The 22,118-nt window shown below is 38.4% G+C and overlaps 1 protein-coding gene across 1 annotated transcript; it reads left to right on the forward strand.

Moving 5' to 3' along the window:
• The first annotated feature begins 2,132 nt into the window (after positions 1 to 2,132).
• ctdspl2b (CTD (carboxy-terminal domain, RNA polymerase II, polypeptide A) small phosphatase like 2b) lies at positions 2,133 to 22,108 on the forward strand. The gene is made up of 13 exons (XM_057851383.1): positions 2,133 to 2,317; positions 5,663 to 5,853; positions 6,836 to 6,950; positions 7,060 to 7,209; positions 7,440 to 7,679; positions 8,070 to 8,166; positions 9,908 to 10,019; positions 10,112 to 10,198; positions 10,396 to 10,458; positions 10,539 to 10,618; positions 10,731 to 10,857; positions 15,229 to 15,324; positions 20,300 to 22,108. Exons 2-13 carry the CDS (start codon positions 5,686 to 5,688, stop codon positions 20,363 to 20,365), a joined length of 1,401 nt encoding a protein of 466 aa, XP_057707366.1. The 5' UTR covers positions 2,133 to 2,317; positions 5,663 to 5,685; the 3' UTR covers positions 20,366 to 22,108.
• The last annotated feature ends 10 nt before the right edge of the window (positions 22,109 to 22,118 follow it).

Consider the following 22,118-nt stretch of genomic DNA (forward strand, 5'->3'; position numbering starts at 1 on the left):
TATTGGTTTTAGTTTTGGTGTGCTATCCCAAGATTTTAACCCTTTCATGCACAAATAACGTGGTGTATATATATATTATATTAACCCTTACAGGACACTAATTCATTTATTGTCCTAGCCGCTTGTCCTCACGAGGGTCACGGGGGAGCTCGAGCCAATCTCAGATAACGAGGAGCAGTAGGCGGAGTACACCATTAATTGGTTGCTAGTCAATCGCAGGCCAAGACAAGACAAACAACCATTTGCGCACACACACACTCATACCTACGGACAACTTGGAGTGTTCGATCAGCCTCATGCATGTTCTTGGGATGTGGAGGGAAACCGGAGTACCCGGAGAAAACCCACGCAGGCACAGGAAGAACATGCAAACTGCACACAGGAATGCCGGAGCCCGGTTGAACCCTTGATTTCAGAACTGTGAGGCGGACGTGCTAACCACCCTGCCACTGTGCCGCCGGATTGCTGGATGTGGAATCCGTTTTGACTGGGAGGTGCGAATGAACATTTGTGCATTCACTCCTCCCAGTCAAAATGCACATCTAGGGCTGTCATTGGCACTGAAACATGAGTTCACAGCCAGTGTTCATGGTCCTTGCGGCTGCAACCAGTTTATGGCGGAAAACACTTAGGTGACTTCAAGTTCTGCTCTGAGACCCCCAATTTGTCCAAATTGTCCGATTTGCACGTGTGATACATCGTTGGAAAGCTTAAAATGTTAATTTTCTGGGGGAAGAAAAATGTTGAACAGGAGGGCATTCTTAAAAAAAAAAAGAAATTTAAACAGCAAAACCCTAACTGGAGGTAAGAGCACGCGGGAGCAGAATTAAAGATGCCATGATTTTAACCAGATATTATCGTGTACTTACCTTGTTTCGATCCAAAAACTCCATATAGCATGCATCATCGAATGTCAAGACAGATGTGAATGGCCACAGATGGATTTTTGGGGATTTAATGAGTGAAACATGGTAATATAACAGGGGTCGCGATGCAGAAATCGCAGACGTCAAGGAGTAATCGAGATTTTCATGTTCATCTTTTAAACATTTTTTTTTTTTTTTCCCGTTTGGATCGATTATCACCTAAAATATTGGGGGGAATGCGACAGTAACGAAAAAAATACAGTTAAGTGATAGTTATGAGGTAGATATCAGTGACTTTTTTACAGACGCCAATTTTTTAAATTGTGACGTAATTTGTTAAAACTTTAAAATATGCGAGTAAATATTTTTTTTTAGGTTGTTTTTCTTTTTTTTTAATGAAATGTTAGACATCAATTAATGATTCTAAGCCAAAAATGACAGACATTTTGAATAATAAAAATAATTACTTTCCTTCTTTTTATGGCTGGGTTGAAACAAAAGCGGTTGCATGACGTCTGTAAACGGGGGGTTTCAGTGTAAAACGGACAAATGAAAAATAGTTCTGGGACCTAATGCTTCATGAATCTGCTATGGCAGCATATAGGCATATTGTTCTATCAGACACAACAGTTCTTTTGGCCTAAAATACAGCAGTTTATTTTATAGAGGGGTGCAAGAGCAGAAACTGCTTTTTCAGCATTGTGTTTTTAGTTTTTATTCATTTTAATTTTCTTAATGTACACATATTAAAAATACATATATTTGAAACACTATCGTTTTTTAAATGGCCAAAGATTGTCACTTTGCTTATAAAAGGTCTTAAGTGTCAACTTTTGAATAGCTGTCCACTGTCCCTGAGTTTCCCCATCTGGCCACCCCTGTGAAACAAATCTGGAAAGGCCACTACTAAAATACTTTGAAAATTACATTCTGGACATATTGAACGACAAGTATCTTGCAAAAGCCGAATCAACAACATCAAACGATGTTTAAAAAAACGGAGGGGAAAAAATACAATTGGTCACCTTTAACCGGCGTGATTTTTTTGTGAGTCAAAACGTATTTAATACTTTAAACGATCTTATCTCTGAATCGTTGCGCGATATGACCTCGGTTTCCCGTGAAGAGTCGACTATTGTGTTGAATAGATAACCTTGTGGATGCAAGTTATAAGCGCTCCTCCTGGCTGCACTGCAGACTTGTTGTGCCTCTGCTGCTTCAATGGCTGGCGTTTGAGAGGTAAGGGGGCGTGTCTGTGTCCATACGGGTATTTACCTCGCCGAGCCTGAGCAGAGGCGGGAAATGGCGCCTGTTAACAGCGGTGTGTCATTTCAGAGACAGCTATTGAGTAGATTAGAAATCTAGCCCAACAACACGAAAAACAGCCGTCTCTGCTGTAATGGCTCTTTGATCGTGAACGGTTATTTCGAACAACAGAGGGACAACGTACAGTAAGTAGCCAGCCATAATTTTCACATTTGCCTCGTGTTTTACGTAATGTTGGCCAACGACAAGCTAAATATTTTCCTTTCCTGCCTGTGCACATCTGCTAGCCTGAAGCATTTTTTTCTAGGAAGCCAAGCTGGCTCTATGCTAAATATGCTAAGCTAAGTACCATAGCTTCGGGAAGCTAACTTCGGCCTTCTGTGGATACAGCTAATTTGTGGCTACTGTGGCCAAAATTTAACGTCACTGGCTTCATCCACCAGTGACAAAAAACATTTGCATTACGCAAACGCGTTAATGCGGAAAAGGCGGATAGTTTTCACGTTCTGCAGTTGTATGTCTTGTAACTTGCCGTAGTGAACGCGAGCTGATGCATTCCACGACTGAACTTCGCTGGTTTATAGGGATATTTACAATGTTAATGTGTTTAAGTCATTACTGTCATGCGATGTATGTCTAGCTGAACTGACGATTTAAATAACATCCGGTCATTTGCATTGTTTTTGGTTATACTGTACCACTTCATACGAAATACTGTACAATGATAGGATTTTCCTGGAGTTGTACGGAGACGCACTTTGGATGTTTGACAGCAGCCCTTATAACACTTGCAAATTCATAGAGTGGAATCCTACCAATGTATTTAAACTGGTTGTCATTGACTGCGGAATGTTTTGTCACCCAAATCACTGTTAGGTCGTTTAACTCGCAATGCCGCATCGGCTTGCTCGCGCTTGTAGCTGCTTAATAATAGCCACAATAGTTTGCTTGGGCTTCCCTCAAGTCATACCTTATACACTATGCATATTGTAATAAATTTGTCTCATCTTGTCGGGAGAGTAATGCAAAACGCAGTCCCGCACAAAGTCAATCACTGTCCTTATGGACGCTGAATGTACCTGATACGATTCACTGTGCTTTGCCGGGTATCTGAGGTTTGCTGGAAATCTGAATTTATGAAAAAGGACTAATGGTCGGGATTTGAGGGGTTTTCCGCGCTACAGGGGCATTTGTGATTCGAGTAATTTTTTTAGACGACCTTACAGTTCCGAGGCTCGGTGTTGCCACGGCTAATGTCAGTTAGCCAGTTTGTTTGAAGCGTTTTCCTATTTCCCGCTCGCTTGCTTCCCCCCAGCTACCGCTATGTGCATAATTGTTGCGCGTCGGAATAATCCCATATTGATGACAGATACAGTCATACTACTGGTGTTTATTATATAGAGCTCGAAAAATTGAACGTTATTGCTCATTAAACGTAAAAAGTCCTTAGTGCTGAAGAATGCCAATTGTTAGTACAAGTCGCATTTAATTCAATTAACTCATTGCCTGTCATCCACAACGGTAGACGTCCAATTCATTTAACCCTTTTTCAGTGGACATGAATTCAAAAGCTATTTTTGGCTCAACTCATTCACTGCCAGCCTAAGTTGGAGTATGTCTGTTGGTAGATATGAGTTATTGTTATTAAAAACACATAACTGGAAGGGGCTGGAAGCGATCAAAATATGAGAGCAAAATGCACACAGGCCACACGTATTTAAATTATTTATTTTCAATATATTGCAGTGTTTATTAAATTGATTTCATTTTATTTAGATTATTTAAATTACTCGTCTTTTTAATTAGCTTTTTTATATATATTTATAACTATTCAAGTCATTCACCACCAAAGGTGTATAAACAAGGGTGTTTGTTGTTCAACTGCTCATAAGTAAAGAATGAAAAACAGAAGAACAAATCTTTTTTCATGATGAAAGATGGGAATCTAATCTTTCTGTAAATTCTGTGTTCATATAACCATAGAACACAATATTATGTAGCACTTTAAACAAGGGCTTGTCCTCTGGCATTCTTAGTAGTGAATAAGTTAAATAATTCATTTTTTCCTCCCGCCAAAATGGATTCCTTAATTCTGTAATTGTGGTTCAAATTGTTTATGTACGTATGTTTTTTTTTTTGTAAAGCTGGCTTTTAGTGGTCCCTAACTGTCGACCAATCACATGCATTCCCTTTCATCTAACCCTAAACCCTACCACTCTCGTCTTGCTTTCTACGTACAAAAAATTTTTTTTGTGTGTGTCTTTTTAAAAAAAAATTTAATGTCTTGTGAACATTGATTTTGTATGGAAGTAGAAAGCATAACGAGAGTGGTAGGGTATAGGGTTAGATGAAAGGGAATACATGTGACTGGTCGACAGTTGGGGACCATTAAAACTAAGCGTTACCTTTATACTTATTATTTATTTATTTTTATTGTGGAACACATACTACAATTGAATGTCAAATAGGGACCACAAAATATTGTCCCATAGGCCCCTGGGCCGCAAGTTTGAGATCATGTGCTATATGGATGTAATAAAACGATTTTTAAAAATCGTGCATGAAAATCGTCCAATCTATTTTGACTGGGTGGGCTGGGAGCAATGATTCGCTGCCAGCCTCTCCCACTCTAATGGATGAGACGTCTAGTGCCAACAATGACGGACGATGAGTTAAGGTTTTGTTTATGCATTGGTGTAACATGTGGATAAACATTTTTTTTACAAAATGAGGCATCACTCATAGGGGAAAGACACAGTTTCTTGTCGGCTTTTTACATTTGCTGTATGTAAATAAAAGCTGAAACAGATTATTTTTACTGTATTGTCCCGTATGAATTGCTGGGTTGTCCTTTGGATATGCCCAGACACATTACCAGTCAGCTGCTCTTATGCAAGCACAAGAAGCTGGGCTCTCCCCACAATTTGTGTTGTCCGTCTTGAGTTTGCCACGTGCACGATATCAGTGAGCAAGTGGCAAAAAGGTTCCAGACATGGTTGATATCGGAAATTCAATGTAAAGTACCATGTTTGATTTGAAATAAATGTTCAATCTAAATCATCAGGCATGTGTACAGTGAAAGATCTATTGTGGTGTGTTTTGAGTGTACTACTGAAAGTTAAGCCAGCTGCGGCTGCTGTGATGTAAGTGAAATGGGATGTTGAATACATCCAGATGTTTGTAGCCAGCCGATCCAGTCGTACTAAAGTATACAAAGCTACACCCCGTTATGCTTGGTTATTTTAAAATCACAAAAGTGGTTGTTTGATTTTAAAGATACCTTTAGGTTATGCTGTTATTTAATATCGTATCATAGTAGTAACATTGAAAATCAATTTGGCAGCATATTTAGGAAAACTTGGCCAGCAAAGAGCAGCTTACTACCTACAGCACACAAAGTGTATATCGCAGCTGGAACACCAAAAGTATTTGCAGTTTTATTCTAATCATTCATTTTTGCAAATTTTCTTACTACTTTCCCGTTTCCTGTTTACTGTTTAACTTTTTTTTTTCTTTCCTGTCTCAAAAAGCCTTACATGTGACTGCTACAACGATGAGGCTGAGAATGCGTAAGGCGTCTCAGCAGCCTATCCCCAGTCTGCCAACTCGCCCGTCAAGAGCCAAGCGACGGCATTCCGAAGTAGAAGAGGACACGCCTACCAGTGGTGGGAGGGGCTTGTTCTCAACGATCAAAAAGTTTATCAGAGGAAATACTGTTAAGGTAAAAAGGATATACTTTCTTTGCAACAAATGTCAGCCTCCAGGTTAATTTGCTCTTTTCAATATTCAATTTAGTTTTTACTGTTGCATAATTTTATTCCTTGTAAAACTGTATTACACATGAGTTCCTCATTGTCTTGTGCAAAAAGCAGCATTTTTCAGGTATGTTTTTCAAATCTAGCACTATGAAATAAGCGTCAGAGTTTAGTGTATTACAAAGGTCTTTTAAGATGGTCCGCTTATGGTTATTTATTTTACAAAATGACACCACTATGCTTTTTCAGAGTTCTACCAATTATTAATGTATCCACAATGAGTTGTCGAAGTTTTTCCTAATTTGCAGGTTTTTCTACAGCTACAGTACAGTTTCACGGTGTGCAATGAGTTTCTCAATTTATCATCTAATATTAAGAAAGAAAAAATTTTGAATTTTCCATACACAGCAAACGTAAAAAAAATAAGTGGTACGGACAGATTTATTTCAAATACTTATTAATAGGGATGTCCCGATCGAATTTTTTTGCATCTGAGTCACTCACCTGATTTTGACAATCTGCCGATACCAAGTCCGATTCCAATACCGAAAAAGTATTCTTTTTGTTTTTCTTTTAATTTTTTAACTTTCCAAACATATTCCAGTACTGTACTGTTCACAGTACTTCCTCTTCCACTTTTTCCGAGAGTGTTGCAGAGTATGAAACTTATAGATTTTTGTTTCTTTTAGCAATGCCATTGTATTATTGGATTTTTTTTTTTTACTTTTTAGGCCTTAAAAAAAATGTACTTTTTTTTTTTTTTTTTTTTTAATTAAAAACCTGATCCTTATCACCCGATTCCGACCCTCAGAAAAATGGCCCCATTTCCGATCACGTGATCGGATAGGGGACATCCCCACATATTAAAAAAAGGTGCATTTGATATCTTTTCTCTTTCCTTAGAATATAAATACGGGCAATTCATGTGTCTTTCCTGATGAATTTAAGGTGACCCCAGCCAAGAAGGCGCGTCTACACTGTGATGTGGACAACAATCTGATCACCTCAACTCCAGACTCCAATACTGCCCATAGGGTTGGCAGAAAAGGCTCCGTCAATGGATGTGAGTGGTATAGAGAAAATGTTGAAAGAAATAAACAAAATGGAATAGTTACTACTATTTCTCAAGTACTTTCTTCAGTGTTATCTGAAACATTTTGGATGCTTTGCAGTGGCAACCAATCATGACAGGAGTAAGGAAAAACCCAATGGCAGTCTGGAGGAGACAACAACTGAAGAGGTGACCACAAGCCCTCCTAGGACAACACTTCTTGGGACCATTTTCTCTCCTGTTTTCAACTTCTTCTCACCAGCCAAAACTGGTAGGCTTATGCCATCAGAGACATAATTCAATTCGCTGTTTAATCAAATATATTCATGGATGATTAGAGTTAAGAACTTGCGCTTAAATCAAACCCCTACCAACTTTTACTTTTCGTACTGAAATGGCGTTACTATTAAGTTAACATTTTGTGTGGTCATACAAATGTGTCATCCTAAATTTAGAATTATTAGTTATAACCTGGTCATTGAATTACTTTCGTCTGAACAGCTTCATCTGGATCGGACTCTCCAGACCAGGCTTTGGAGGCTGAACAAATAGTCAAGCAGCTGGAAATTGAACAAACTGTCGAAACGCCTGCCAGCAAATCCACATCTACACAGGAACTATGTCCCACCACTAACTTCTACTCAAGTGTATCCCAGCTACCGTCTTTGCGTCCTCCTCACATCCCTGATGGGTACACCACAGCAGAACATCGAGAGAGTGATGATCTTCCACCGCTCACTGGTGGGTCAGATGGCTTTTAAAGAGCGTTCTGTCTATGTAGTGACTGCCTTTGCATGAAGGTGCTGATACCACCTTCGGGCAGTCGTGGCGCAGTTGGTAGCTGGAGTTGTCCTTGGACCGAACGGTCAGCGGTTCGATTCCCGGCCACGACTGCCCACTGTCGAAGTGCCCTTAGGCAAGGCACTGAACCCTATTTTGCCCCCAATGGGTTGGCAGCGCCTTGCATGGCACCAGCACCATTGGTGTGTAAATGTGACGTGAACGGGTAAATGTGTGCTAATATAAAGCGCGTCAGTCATGGTAACCTTGTAGATAAATGCGCTATATAAGTACTGTTCATTTACCATTCTGATTGAATAAAACGTTTCACAATGTTTATTATTCTTGCAGCTCCAGGCTCCAGTCCAGATATGGCATACATGAACCCTCCTCACACTGCAGTGCATCCAGAAACATCTTATGAAGAAGATTGGGAAGTCTTTGACCCGTGAGTGGAAAATTATGGTCTTCAATATTTGGTGACAAACCTGTAGCTCTCTAAAATAACTAACAGTACAAATCATCTGGCTTAAAGTTGCTTCCGTTTCTGCCAAAGAGTGCCGTGATTCAGGAAACATTTTATTGCATTTTCTTTTAAGACTGTTACACTTAGACTCCCACGAGAGAAATTTGATTTACACTCTGCTATATACAGTATTTTACGGTGCAACCCACACGGAGAACCAGACGAAACACGTTCCTTTGCAAAGGGGTTTAGTTCCTTGCTTTCTTTTATTTTTGTTTTTCAACCTCTTGTGTTCAGCTACTTGGTCAAGCAGGGGCAACAAAAAAGGCTACATGGTCATGCAGAAGGGTAGATCTAAATGTCTTTTAATGCTGTACAACAGTAAACATTCCTTCTGTGGTTGTTTTTTAAATTTATTAAATATGCGGCCAGACAGAAAGGTTTCAGGTAATAAATTGGGAGAAGAGGCATGGGTATAAGTGCATACCACACTGGCTGTGTATTTGATTATACATGCTATAAGTAACGTTAAAAATAGTCGCCCTTACGTAGTTGAATGGGGGGACATACTGTATGCGCCAGTGTTTTTCATTTTTCAATTCAAAAGCAAAATAAAGATTTGGTATTTAAATCAATTTGTTTTAGACCTAGCCTTGGCCTCGTGAATTGGACTACTTGATTGGTCCAATATGTATGTCAGTCATTTGCGGAGGGAGGAGTGTCAGAATACGAGCCGATATACAAAAAGCGCTGTTGTTACAGTGTGTGTGTCACTGTTTCTCTTTTAAATCCTTTGTTTTGGGAGCATTCTCAGTAGCACATAGCAACTTTAGATGATATAACATTTTAACTTAGGCGTAAAAATAATAATGAAGATAACCAACTTATGCCCCAAAAATAACATGATAAATTACCATCAAGATATTTTTTAACAAAAAAGAAAATCCCAATTACATTATTTTAACATATTGTTCAGCCATTGTCCTGGAAGTCGTGATTTGGCCTCTATCGTTAAAAGCTGATTGGCCTTCCATTGATCTGGACTAGCTAAGTGCTTGTGACTGTTCTTCCTGTATTTCTCAAACACTGTGAGAATAGTCTGGGACCCACCTCCCTAACGGCCTCTCGGGCCAGTACGAAATCATCCGTCCGATCAAATTTGTTCATTTGCGTGACGTATTCTTAACGAGCAACGTCACTCTTCCGCGTCGGAAGTCGTCTCCACAACAACACAGATGGCGAGCAGGAGAGCCGAGAATATGTTCCAATCCACGGTAAAATCAGTTTTAAATGAACAAAAACACATAGACACAAGTCATTGACAACAGGCTGTCTCGCGCTAACCATGTTAAATAAACATCTCCGTTCTCCGTTCGCGCCGCGCGAGGATTGTCGCTTTACCAACGTCACGTCTGCCCGTCGCTGATTGGTCCACTCCGCTGTCTGTTTGCTATGGCTTGCTCCGCCCTGGAAATTTGATCCGCTCATTGGTCGCCAGACTCTATAGCTGGAACAGCGGTGGATCAGGCTAGCCAAGTGCGGCCAGTTTTTTTGTTTCCTGCAGACTTGACTCCTTTTCCTGCTGTCATTCATATTCTTTACTACAATACTACTAAACACTTAGTTCCTGACACTTCTCTTGCCATGCCCTTCAACACTTTGGTGGTTTGGTTGAACAAGCATTTATGATCCCTCACACCATGCTTCATGTCATTCTCTTCAGGTATTTCTTCATCAAGCATGTCCCTCCATTAACAGAAGAGCAGCTCACTCGGAAACCAGCCCTTCCACTGAAGACTCGTAGCACACCGGAATTCTCTCTGGTCCTTGATCTGGTCAGTTACAAAATGATTTTAATTGCATATTTCTTTATATTTCACTTTTTCAATGTGTTCATGTACTTGTACTTTTTCCCATTTTTTTAAAGGATGAAACGCTGGTTCACTGCAGTTTAAATGAGCTGGAGGATGCTGCCCTTACCTTCCCTGTTCTCTTTCAGGATGTGATTTACCAGGTAACTGACACTCTATTCAGTTTTCAAGTGAAATAAATCCACATTTTGAAACTGCTTAGATTTGCTCTTTGTTTGTCCCTCATCTAAGATTCATATGTGATCTGTACTTCAATATGCAAACCTGTTGTTATGTGTCACAATTTGCACAGTGACAGTTTGTATCTGTAATTTTAAAGTATTTCTCATGTCATTTGCAGGTGTATGTGCGCTTGAGACCATTTTTTAGAGAATTTTTGGAACGCATGTCTCAAATCTATGAGGTAATTAATTATAGCCTGTTACTATTTTGTTCTTACTAGATGAATTTGAGACTATAATACCCCCCCCCCCTTTTTCCCAGATCATCCTTTTTACAGCTTCTAAAAAGGTGTATGCAGACAAACTCCTCAACATCTTGGACCCTAAGAAGCAGTTAGTGAGGTATGCTTTTTCTTTGTTATAAATCATTTTAGGATAAATGATGACATGCACGTGGCGTTGTTTTCTGTCCTTGTAAATGTATCCCTTTTTCCTTCCTCATTGTAAACTGTAGACACAGGTTGTTTCGGGAGCATTGCGTCTGTGTCCAGGGAAACTACATCAAGGATCTCAACATTCTTGGCAGAGATCTCTCAAAGACCATCATCATTGACAATTCACCACAAGCCTTTGCATACCAGGTGAATAGACAGACAAAATCGGATACAGTTATTTCCCGAATATAAGGCGCACCCGTGTATAACGCGCACCCCAAATTTGCTTGTAAAATCTAGGGAAAATTATTGTACCCATGTATAACGCACCCTAATTTTAGCACCAATAATGGAAAAATACAAGAAAACAGAGCTCGTGTACAGATACAAAAATGTCATTTTACTGACTGGTGAAACACGGCACAAGCATAGCACATTGGTAGTTCAAATAATTACCGTAAACTAACAATATGTACGGTAATATGATTTGACAACTTCTCCAACTTAACAGAATCCAGGAGAAAACAAAACGGATATGACTTTTCTTTTAAAGGCTGCTGTATAACTTGCTCGTTTCATCATGATGAATAAATGTTTCTTCCATGGATTGATACGGTAAAATAAAAGTGAGGACTAAAATCGGAAAGAGTGCATCGCTGTAACCTGTAACAATTGGAACTATTGTTATTTGGGTTTGATTTTCTCGAGGGATGGATATAGATGACGGACACAGTGTTGTGTTACGTATGTTATGGTCAGAGTTGCCGAGTTGTAATAAATGTTCACTCAAATGAGGTCAAGAAACTAAATTCTGTGGTTTATGAAGAGTGGGGGGAAAAAAAGCAGAATTTAACACGGACGAAATTCGACCAATCAGAGTGAAGTATTACCGAAACAAAATGGTGACGTCATGAACCGTAATTTTCTGTCTCCATCCTTGTACCCGTGTATAATGCGCATCCAGGATTTTACAAGTTCATTTTGGGGAAAAAAAGTGTGCATTATATACGGGAAATTACGGTATTCATTGTAGTTTATATATTTTTTTAAAAAAATGGTTTTCCTAAGGAAACATTTTACTTTGTCAAATATTGCTATTTGATCGACATCTTCTCAAAAAATAATCGTTTTTACATTTTTTTTTTTTTTTTTATACGACATGTACAAATTTGACAATCTGTTTCATTTAACCTTTAAACAATGGAAAAACTAACACTTTAAACTAGGGCTGTAAAAATATTCGCGTTAACGGGCGGTAATTAATTTTTGAAATTAATCACGTTAAAATATTTGACGCAATTAACTCGATTAAACATTTTAATCGTTTGACAGCCCTTCTTTAAAGTACATGTGACACGAAAAAGCATGTTTATTTCATAATACACGCTGTATTTTATGCTCCTGAATGATATGGACCGCTTGGATGTGTGTGGAAGCGATCGCTATTTTCATTTAGTTTTTTTTTAATCCCGCGCCATGCAAATGAGTGACTTCCGGCTTCGGTCTTGCATTGAGGAGGAGGGCGCTGTGACGTGTACGGTAGAAGACGTCCTCTTCACTATACAGTGTACTGGTGTGTATGAGGACGAAGGATTCAGCTGATTTTGCGGATTAATACGTTTATTTTTCGCATCACGCCAGCCAAACGGCTGCAGAAAAATCATTCTGTATGAGGGAGAGGCGTATGCGCCTTTTTGGAGTTTCAAAAGGTTCCCATTCACCGTGGATATTTACTGTGGGACCATTGGACTTACAAGGAAGTGAGTAAACATCTTGTTTTGTATTATGTCAAATACGAATACAACGATTACATAGTAAACACTACAAACTTTCTTTAAATAAAATAAAAATAAAATAAACTACTTACGTTTGATCATTGATAGGCATGTAAAAAGCTTTCCTCATGCACATTAGCAGCACGTTAGCTGCACAACAACTGCAGGCACCCTCCTCTGGAGAACGAACTGTAAATTGCTCTCCGCCGGGCAGTTTGCCGATCCGCAAAGACAATCGACAACCCAGTCGTCATGTCAATAAATCCAGGCTAGTTATGTGTGATTTTCCGCTTCGAAGACTTTGAAAGATCACTCGGTTCGGGTTAGCATGTCGGCTACCTGTCAAGCCTTTTGGTTTGTTTACATTCTCCGAAGCCGGTGTGGGAAGGGAAATGACATATGTCCGATTTAGGTGTCATAAAATATTGTTTGGGAGGTGCGACAGTAAAGGTGAAGTCGACAGTTTTGACCATTATGGAGTAATTTTGCCATGTCGTCCTGAATAAATGCATTTTTATTATTTCATATTCCATTTAGCACAAGACTGTTATTTGTCATGACCATGCCATTTATTTAGCAATTGGGGAAAATACTTGGATAAAAAGAATATCCTATAAAAATATTGGAGTAGAGAGACTGAAACAATGACATTTTGCGGCTGTCTTCGTCGCGTTTTCCTCGTTCTGAATAATTCCCCCTCAATGGGCTGAATAGTAAAACCGATGAGCCCAGTCTACTGCTGACGACATCCACCTGTTGGGGACGCTAAAGCCCTATAATGGTAGGCGTGGCTAACCGGCAGATTAAAAGACTAATTTCTCGTCATCTGCGCTTTGCTAAATTGTTGTATATAGTCGAATCGTCTCAAAATAGGATTCTAACTCTCATAATAATGCCATTTAAGACTTTTTTTTCTCCTGTCTTATGCTCTTTAAACTAGAGCTGAAACGAATACTCGAATAACTCGAGTTAAAAAATTGTTACGAATAATTTTATTCGCCTCAATGAATCGTTTAATTTTGGCAGCTCTAAACATCATATTTTGCCCGGATTACTTTTAATGCAGGATAACGCACTGACGTCACGTCTATACAGGTAGAAACAATAATACCTGATTGCAGCCATCAGCTGCTACGAACTATGCCAAACTTGCTACATACAACGCCTGCATGATGCTACTGTGGTAGCAGGTAGGGTCTGATGCGTCTCATAGATGTCATATGTATATGGAACTAGATGCAAAATGACACTCGCCGGTGTTAGCACATGTATATGGAACTTGATGCAAAATGACACTCGCCGGCGTTAGTAAACATCCGCCATCTTAAAGCAGTAGACTTCTCAGTGCTGATAAATAAGATTAACGTTACTGTACCTTGCTAACATAACATTAGCCCTGTGGAGGGCTAGGTTTCTATTATTATTACTGTCGATGCGTGGCTAACGTGCCATACATGCAGGCTTTATTTAATTTAAATAAAATACAGCGCTCTAGAGTAATGAGGGTGTAAAATAAAAACATAATAAAGCTAACTGTCAATTTTCAGGTATCATACATTTATTTTGAACCCTGCAAAAACTCAAAATCCTATCAGGACTTACAGTTTAGACTAATTTAAAACTTAACTAGAACTTTAAAATACCTTGACACAAATGAAAAATCAATGAATACACGTGGGGAAAAACACCACACTATTGACCTAAAAATGTCATTAAACTTAAATCAGGTGATGTAAGTTTAATGACATTTTTAGGTAAGAAATAAGATTTCATTTATTTATGTATTTGTTTTTTTATAAGCTCTAGATGTTTTTTGAGTAAAAACCGTCATTTTTATTTTTTTCTAGTTATATCTGAGATGCAATTGTTGGCTGTTTTCAACAATGTACATCAAAAATAAAGACATTGATTGTCTGAAAATAGTTTCATATTAGGTGAAATGGCTTGTTTTCTCATGTATATTTATAATTGCTCTTTACCTTAAAAAAAAGTTTTGTCCGATTATTCGATAGAATTTTCAGTCGAATACTCGATTACTAAAATATTCCATAGCTGCAGCCCTACTTTAAACATTTTTTTTACAATTTTGTTGTAGAAACATATCAAACGTTTGGGGAAAAAAAACTCCATCTAAAAGATAATGTTGATTGATATTTCCATTGATTCAGTTGATCATTGCTCAACCAGTCCATATTGTCCAGATTGATGTATCGTAACACCTTTAGTATCCTTACAAAACGGGAACAATTACTTGCTCTGTTGCCAAAATATACATAAGCAATATACTAAGTACATAACACAATGATATAGTCGAGAGTAGGGTTGAGGGAGCCTCTTAACGTATTCACACATTTTCTTTTAGTCCCACTCACATCCCCTCCCTGTTGTAACCAGTTTCTTCCAAGACTGGCGTTGTGATCCTTTTATGGGTTGATATACTAAGTTATGCTTTGCTTTTACTACATAATCGCCCCCTGCTGTTGTTCTCTACTAGAACACTTGGTGTCGCAGTTGTTCTGTCAGATCACCGACCGTGCAGCGAATGGCTCAATTTTTTGTTTTTGTTTTTTTCAATGTGAACTAGATTTTCGAAGAACACTGCATATAAGAAGCTTTTTATTTGTAATTCTTATACCATCTTACTGCTAGGGACTAGAATTGGATATTGTGACAAATTTTAACTAATTTTAAATAAAAAATCAACATTTTTAGACAATGTACAATGTTTCCTTTATCTATTTTGTGTGACATTACATTGTTAAGCACAAAGACTGTTTTCATTTCAAAACATTTATTTTTACAGTTGTCCAATGGAATTCCCATTGAGAGCTGGTTCATGGATAGGAATGACAATGAGCTGCTGAAGTTGGTACCCTTCCTTGAGAAGCTGGTTGAGATGGTAAGAGGTCTTTGTTGTTTAATCTGTCAGCCATCGTAACTATTTATTTATTTACTTATTTATTGTAGTGATGTATTCAGCTGCTGAAATATTTTAACCAAAATGTGACTAAGAGTGTGTTTTTGTTTTCAGTCCAAAATACTTTTTTCATCAAAATAACACGCCCAAAACAAGATGCTTTGATCTCGTAACTTAACATTTTAACCAAGTAATCTGGCAGGTGTTGGTACCAGATATGCTTGATTGCCCATTTTGATATATTTTCTGCATGAAACGATAGGACGGAAAATGGAATTCTATGCAAGGTCACGTTTAACCAAAAAAGAAGTGAGGTGACCGTACAGAGTTTATGGTATTATGTACGTAATTAAATTCTATTTTGTTGTTTCAGTTTAGCAATGGAAAAAAAAAAAAAAGTATTTCATATCCAGAAAATGAAAAGAGAATGTTTAGTCACGCTTCGGACAGAATATTTCAGCCATCAACTATTTGGTGGATCACAAATATAAAGGTTTGATTAACTGATTAAAATCTGCTAAAACAACACATAAGAAATGACAAGCACTAGACAATTATGACAAACTGCATAAAATACTTGTAGTTTCACAAAGAATTTTTTTCTTGTAATTTGTAGGGATGTCCCGATCGCATGTTTTTACGTCCGAGTCACCAGATTTTGACAATCTGCTGATAATTTTTTTGTTGTTGAACAAAAGTTCTATATATGTTACAGTACTGTACTATTTACAGTACTTCCTCTTATGCTTTTTCAAGAATATATATATACATACAGTGGGGAGAACAAGTATTTAATACACTGCCAATGGGAAAACCCATAGGCAGTGTATCAAATACTTGTTCTCCCCACTGTATATATGTATGTGTATAATGTATTAAAATTAGGCCTGAATGATATTGGAAAAAATCAACATTGCGATATGTATTGCCAAGGCTTCACACTTACTTTTTGCATTTGTTGTACTGGTGCACCTAACTTTTTTCTTAAGGTGCACAAAATGTAGGTGCACCCACATTTTTCATTGCATCACTTTAACGCCATACTTTTAATCCCTCCATAACATTCATATGAATGACTCCACTCAAATTCACTCACGCTTTGATGCTCACACAGCCGACAACAACCTCTAGACAACGATGATTGACACGTTCGTGCCTTTGATCATCTTCACTTGCCATATCAAAGCTACAAACCTGTCAATCATCGTTAACTTGCAAACTCCAGCTGCACTGCTGATCAGAAAAGCAGCAGGAGGGAGAGTGAGAGGTTGTACTAGCATGAAGCATTAAAACTAGGGGTGTCAAAATTATCGCGTTAACGGGCGGTAATTTTTTTAAATTAATCATGTTAAAATATTTGACGCAATTAACGCACATGCCCTGCTCAAACAGATTAAAATGACAGCACAGTGTCATGTCTAGAGGCGTGCAAAATTTCCGATTCTTAGATTATTCGCGATTCGGCCGTGGAAGATTCGAGAACGATTCACAAACATCCAAATTCCGATTATTGAATTATACCAGGTAAAGCAGAAATAAAAAGCTGTCAGCGCGGTCTTCGGGACGCAATGACGAACGGACCGAGAGTAAATATCATGGGCAGCTAATGCCACAAGGTAAAAAAAAAAAACAATAATACCTGACTGTGGCCGTCAGCCGCTACAAACAGCGCCCAGTTGCTAGTTGCTACAAACATACGGCAACATACGGCTATGGTAGATATCACATATATATAGACTAGATGTGAAATGACACTTTCCCGCGCTAGTAAACAGGCGCCATCTTAAAGCAGTAGACTTCTCTAGAAGGCTCTGTTGAAGAGAACCTAATTACTTTTTATCTAAAATACCCCTAAATCGGCAAAATCTTGACTTGAATCTATCTTTAAATGATGAAACAGTTGTAAAACTTTCACATGTCGAAAGTAGACATGAGGGAAATTATGGAATAACGGGCGCAATTTTAACAACTTTAACGGTTGATTCACAACATTAAATTAATTGGATATAGTTTAAAGCTGCTTATACAGAATCAGGACTTGAGTATTTTATTTACTGTTTTTAACCGGTAACTTGATACTAAAATAGTAGTTTGGTTTATTTAGCCTGAGAGGATTTTTGAACAATTTTGGAACAAATATACAAAACATAAAAAATAAAATAAAAAATAAAAAAATAAAAAATGTGGGGAGGGGGGCATCAATAATCGATTTATAATCGAATCGGAGTCTCTGAATCGTAATCGTAATCGAATCGTTAGGTGCCCAAAGATTCCCACCTCTAGTCATGTCCACTTGTCGCTTGTGTTTTTTGGTGTTTGGTCGCCCTCTGCTGGTGCTTGGGTGTGACTGATTTTTTTGGGTTTCAGCACCATGAGCGTTGTGTAATTATTGACATCAACAATGGCGAGCTACTAGTTTATTTTTTGATTAAAAATTTTACAAGTTTTATTAAAACAAACATTAAGAGGGGTTTTAATATAAAATTTCTATAACTTGTGCTAACATTTATCTTTTAAGAACTACAAGTCTTTCTATCCATGGATCGCTTTAACAGAATATTAATGTTAATGCCATCTTGTTGATTTATTGTTATAATAAACATACAGTACTTATGTACGCTATACTGAATGTATATATCCGTCTTGTGTCTATCCATTCCAACAAAAATTTACAGAAAAATATGGCATATTTCATGGTAAATGGTGTTATACTTATACAGTATAGTGCTTTTCCACCTTTCAAGGCGCTTTACATCTACCATTGCTACATTGCCATCTACCTAATGGTGAAGCAGCACCAGGAGCAATGTGGGGTTCAGTGTCTTGCTCAAGGATACTTAGGCGAGTTCATCAGGGCAGGGAATCGAACCCACAACCTCTGGGTTGGGGGACAAGTACTGTACCACTGAGCCAGGCCATCACCTTTATAGATGGTTTGAATTGTGATTAATTACGATTAATTTTTAAGCTGTGATTAACTCTGTTAAAAATTTTAATCATTTGACAGCTCTAATTAAAACATAAATATATTTTTTAGAATTAAAAACCCGATCCTTTTCATGCAATTCCAAACCACAGGGAAAAATGGCGCGATTGAATCAGGACATCCCTAGTAATTTTAATTTTTTGCAAGGTATAATTTGTTTTTGTATTTAGGTTTTCATCTTCTTTTTCAGTCATAGACTTCATAATGATATTGATGGGGCGTGGGGCCGATTAATAGGGGGCCTGCATTGTTGGCATGGCCGTCAAAGCTGACCGAGTGGAATCAGAGCTTTTTTCGTTGAAAATTTTTGTGAATAAATGCTTAAATCCCTGAATTCTCTATAGATATGGACGTAAAAGTCTCGATTCTTGATTAAAAGCAAAAAAAACGTGCAATTAGCATTTATTTTCCGTAAATATGTCGAAGTATAATGCTAGTCTGTCAGTCAATGTGGCGGCCGCCATATGTAAACAAAGAACTTTTTCCGTTGAAAATTCTTTTGAATAAATGCTTAAATCCCTGAATTCTTTATAGATATGGACGTAAAAAAGCCTCAATTCATGGTTGAAAGCAGAAAAAACGTGCAGTTAGCAGTTATTTTACGTAAATATTGCGAAGTATAATGCCATTGCTGTAGCGGCTAATTTCTCCCATTGATTTTTTTTTCACAAAGTTTCGAAATGCATGCATGGTTCGAAAAATATACTGTGTTAATAACCTTGTATCCTCGAATAAATCACTCCTGAGACAATCCTTTCTGTTTGTATGCGGTACTGCTTTCATACTTTTTCCAGCCTAAGTCTAGCATTGGGTCCTTGCTAGGCCTGTCGCGATAACAAATTTTAGTGTGCGATAATTTATCTCATAAATTATTGCAATATGCGATATTATTGCACCCCCCCATTTTTTTAAACCAATTTACAATAACAGTGAGAATACAGTATATATTAATAGATCAAGCACCCATTTAAACGCGATAAATGTTTACTCTTAAATTCTAAAATGCACTTAATAACTTAAGCATTTAGGCAAATGAAAACTTTTCCCCTCATAGCTTCTGCTATGGCGTTCCATGTGTAATATTCTGATTGGATGTTTTCCGAGGCATCCTGAACGCAACGGTGATGTTGTTTTGTTCATGTACGCGGCACAGCGTGCCGAGAGCCACAGGTTGAGGAAGTGTTAGCGCCGTGTGTTAATAAAAAACAAAGTTGTCAGCACTTCGTGTGGTTGATTTGATTGCAAGAAAAACGCACATAATAGGACACGATACAGCCTCCTTTTTAATGTTGTCCTTGTAATGATGATCTGTTGCACCATAAATCACTTTGTGACTTTCCACCTCCATGATGGAGCGTTCTTCGTCCATGTTCGAAGGGTTAAACCGCGAATAAGCAACTGGGCTGTTGACTCCAGGCACGGCTCCGCCTATTTTGACGGATGCGTCTCTGGCAGAAATAAAAAATTGCCTAAACCACGCCGGAGATGGTCCGCAGTCAATCCGGAGCACTGACGCGGCCGGTATACGTTGAACAATAGGATATAATGGGAACGGATTGGCTCCGGCACTATTTTTTGCCGTACCTGGAACGAAGATGCATTTTGCATAATTGGTAACAAGGAAGTCGAACTTTTAACAGTATGTCTGCCGCACGCGCGCACGCAGGTCCACGCGAGGCGATAAATCGCAGCGGAAAACTTATCGCCTTCATTTTCATTTGCCGTGCGATAAATGGAATTATTGCATATTGCGACAGGCTTAGTCCCTGCATGTATTGACTAACTGCAAATAACTGAAGCGGACTGTAGGACAGCCCACTACTTGAAAGCGTTGCGTAGTGGCTGAAGGATGTGACCCGTCAATACAATTATGAAGTCTGTTTCAGTTATATACCAAAATTGAGGAGTGACTTGTTTTTATACAGTATTAGTTTTTTTCTATCTTGACTCATATTGGTACTTCTTCAACAGGATGAGGATGTGCGGCCACATGTTCGGGAGAGATTTCGTCTTCACGACATGTTACCTCCTGATTGAACTCGTGTCTCAGATGGGCTTTGCAAGGAAGGACTGAAAACCGTGTTTGTAAAAAGCCGCTTCAATCATTATCATTGCATCATTTTTCTTTTCATTTTTTTAAAACTCTGTTGCTTAAAAAACACTATCGGTTCAAAAGAGACAGTTTTTAAAGAACTGGTTGACATTTTCTAAAATGTACGCGTGTATAGAAACACTTGGAAGTCTGGGTCAGTCCTCTTTTTGTTGGACTTGCCAGCTGTGGAGCAGGCTGTTGTCTCCACACTAAACCAAGGTTTTGGTGCTTTCTTTGTGGCTCTTATACAGTACACCAACCGATAAGAGGAACTCTAAAACCTGAGGTGTCGAACCTAAACACACCCCCTGGTGCTCAAGCTGTTGACACTCCAGTCTCCACAGGACAGACTGGCCTGTAAAATCAATCTTCATTTGTGTTTACTCTTTGCCACACTCAACTCTGTAAGTTAGTGATCGGCAAACTTTGTAGCCTGTTAATCGTATGCATTCCGCTGTTGGTGGATCAAGGTTGTTCCTTTTGTTTTAGTAAACCGATGTTTGTTGTTTTAAATGAGTGTTTTACCTTTGAAGTGTTTTAAAAGGGGTTGTGGAAATGTTAACAGTTAACTGGTCAAATCTATTTTAGGAAGCGTAAATCACAGGTTTGACTCACTAGGACACAGCACAACTCTTAAAATACATCCTTTGTAGACCTTACAGTTTGAGGGCATTCATTTTTGAAATATGTGTCAATGCTGCCGTATTTGATTTGTCAATCAGTATTGTCTTTAACTCTTGATCCAGTATTCTGTCTTAATCACAGCCCTGTGTCTTTGTGGTGTGATGATTATCAATAGCATAATGACAATGTAGCACGGCCGGGGCCTCCTGGAACCTGGTCACAACCTCAGCCAGCCACAAATGGCACCAGCAACATACTTTGCTCCCAGGCAGCCTCACTCACTACCCCGTATGCCTGTACGAGAACACTTTCATCAGTGAGAGAGGACAGTCGTGCAAGTTAGATGTAATTGATGCACTCGGCAAGCTACATACAGTATGTTGGCTTGCCCCATCTGCTTACGATAGTCTCATGATAACTGGCTAATGTTTTGATTTCATTTAAATCAAAGCACATTATTTTGCTGGCACAAATGTCACTATTGCTCTGTGTTACTCATTGTGCCATATTATTCATTTTGCAGCTTGTAGCATTCTTCTGCATGCCCCCCTCTTAAAGGTTCGAGAAAGACAATCAGGCCCCAGAATTCTGCAGAGTATCACTCATGGCTGCATATTTTTTTGCAGATCATTTGAGTACTTTCTTAAATGTGTGACCATTGTGCTAGATTTTAAATTTGTCAGATGATTTCTGCTCTGATTGTTCTAACCCAACGAATCCCTACTGTTGAGATTGGTAATTATCAGCTGTAGTTGCCATCTGTCATAGGGACCTGTCCCTGTTTTTGCCTTTTGCATCAAAACTTGGTCACGCTCCAGAAAATAGATTGAGCTTTTATATCTCGTACAACTGTTGCAGGGCATAATAACAATTACTTGTACTGTCAAGTGCACGTGCCCAAATGATGAATGTAAAATTGTTGATGGCTTATCTTCCTCTAAATCTAGAACAAATAGCAGCCGGACGCTTCGGAAATAGATGTGTATGATCGAACATTGTTTATTTGAGGAAAAAAAAAAAAAAAAAAGATTCTTCTTGGGATTCCACAATGCTGCGCATATCTCTACCAATTGT

This window comes from Corythoichthys intestinalis, chromosome 1 (assembly GCF_030265065.1).
Source record: "Corythoichthys intestinalis isolate RoL2023-P3 chromosome 1, ASM3026506v1, whole genome shotgun sequence".
Lineage (NCBI taxonomy): Eukaryota > Metazoa > Chordata > Actinopteri > Syngnathiformes > Syngnathidae > Corythoichthys > Corythoichthys intestinalis.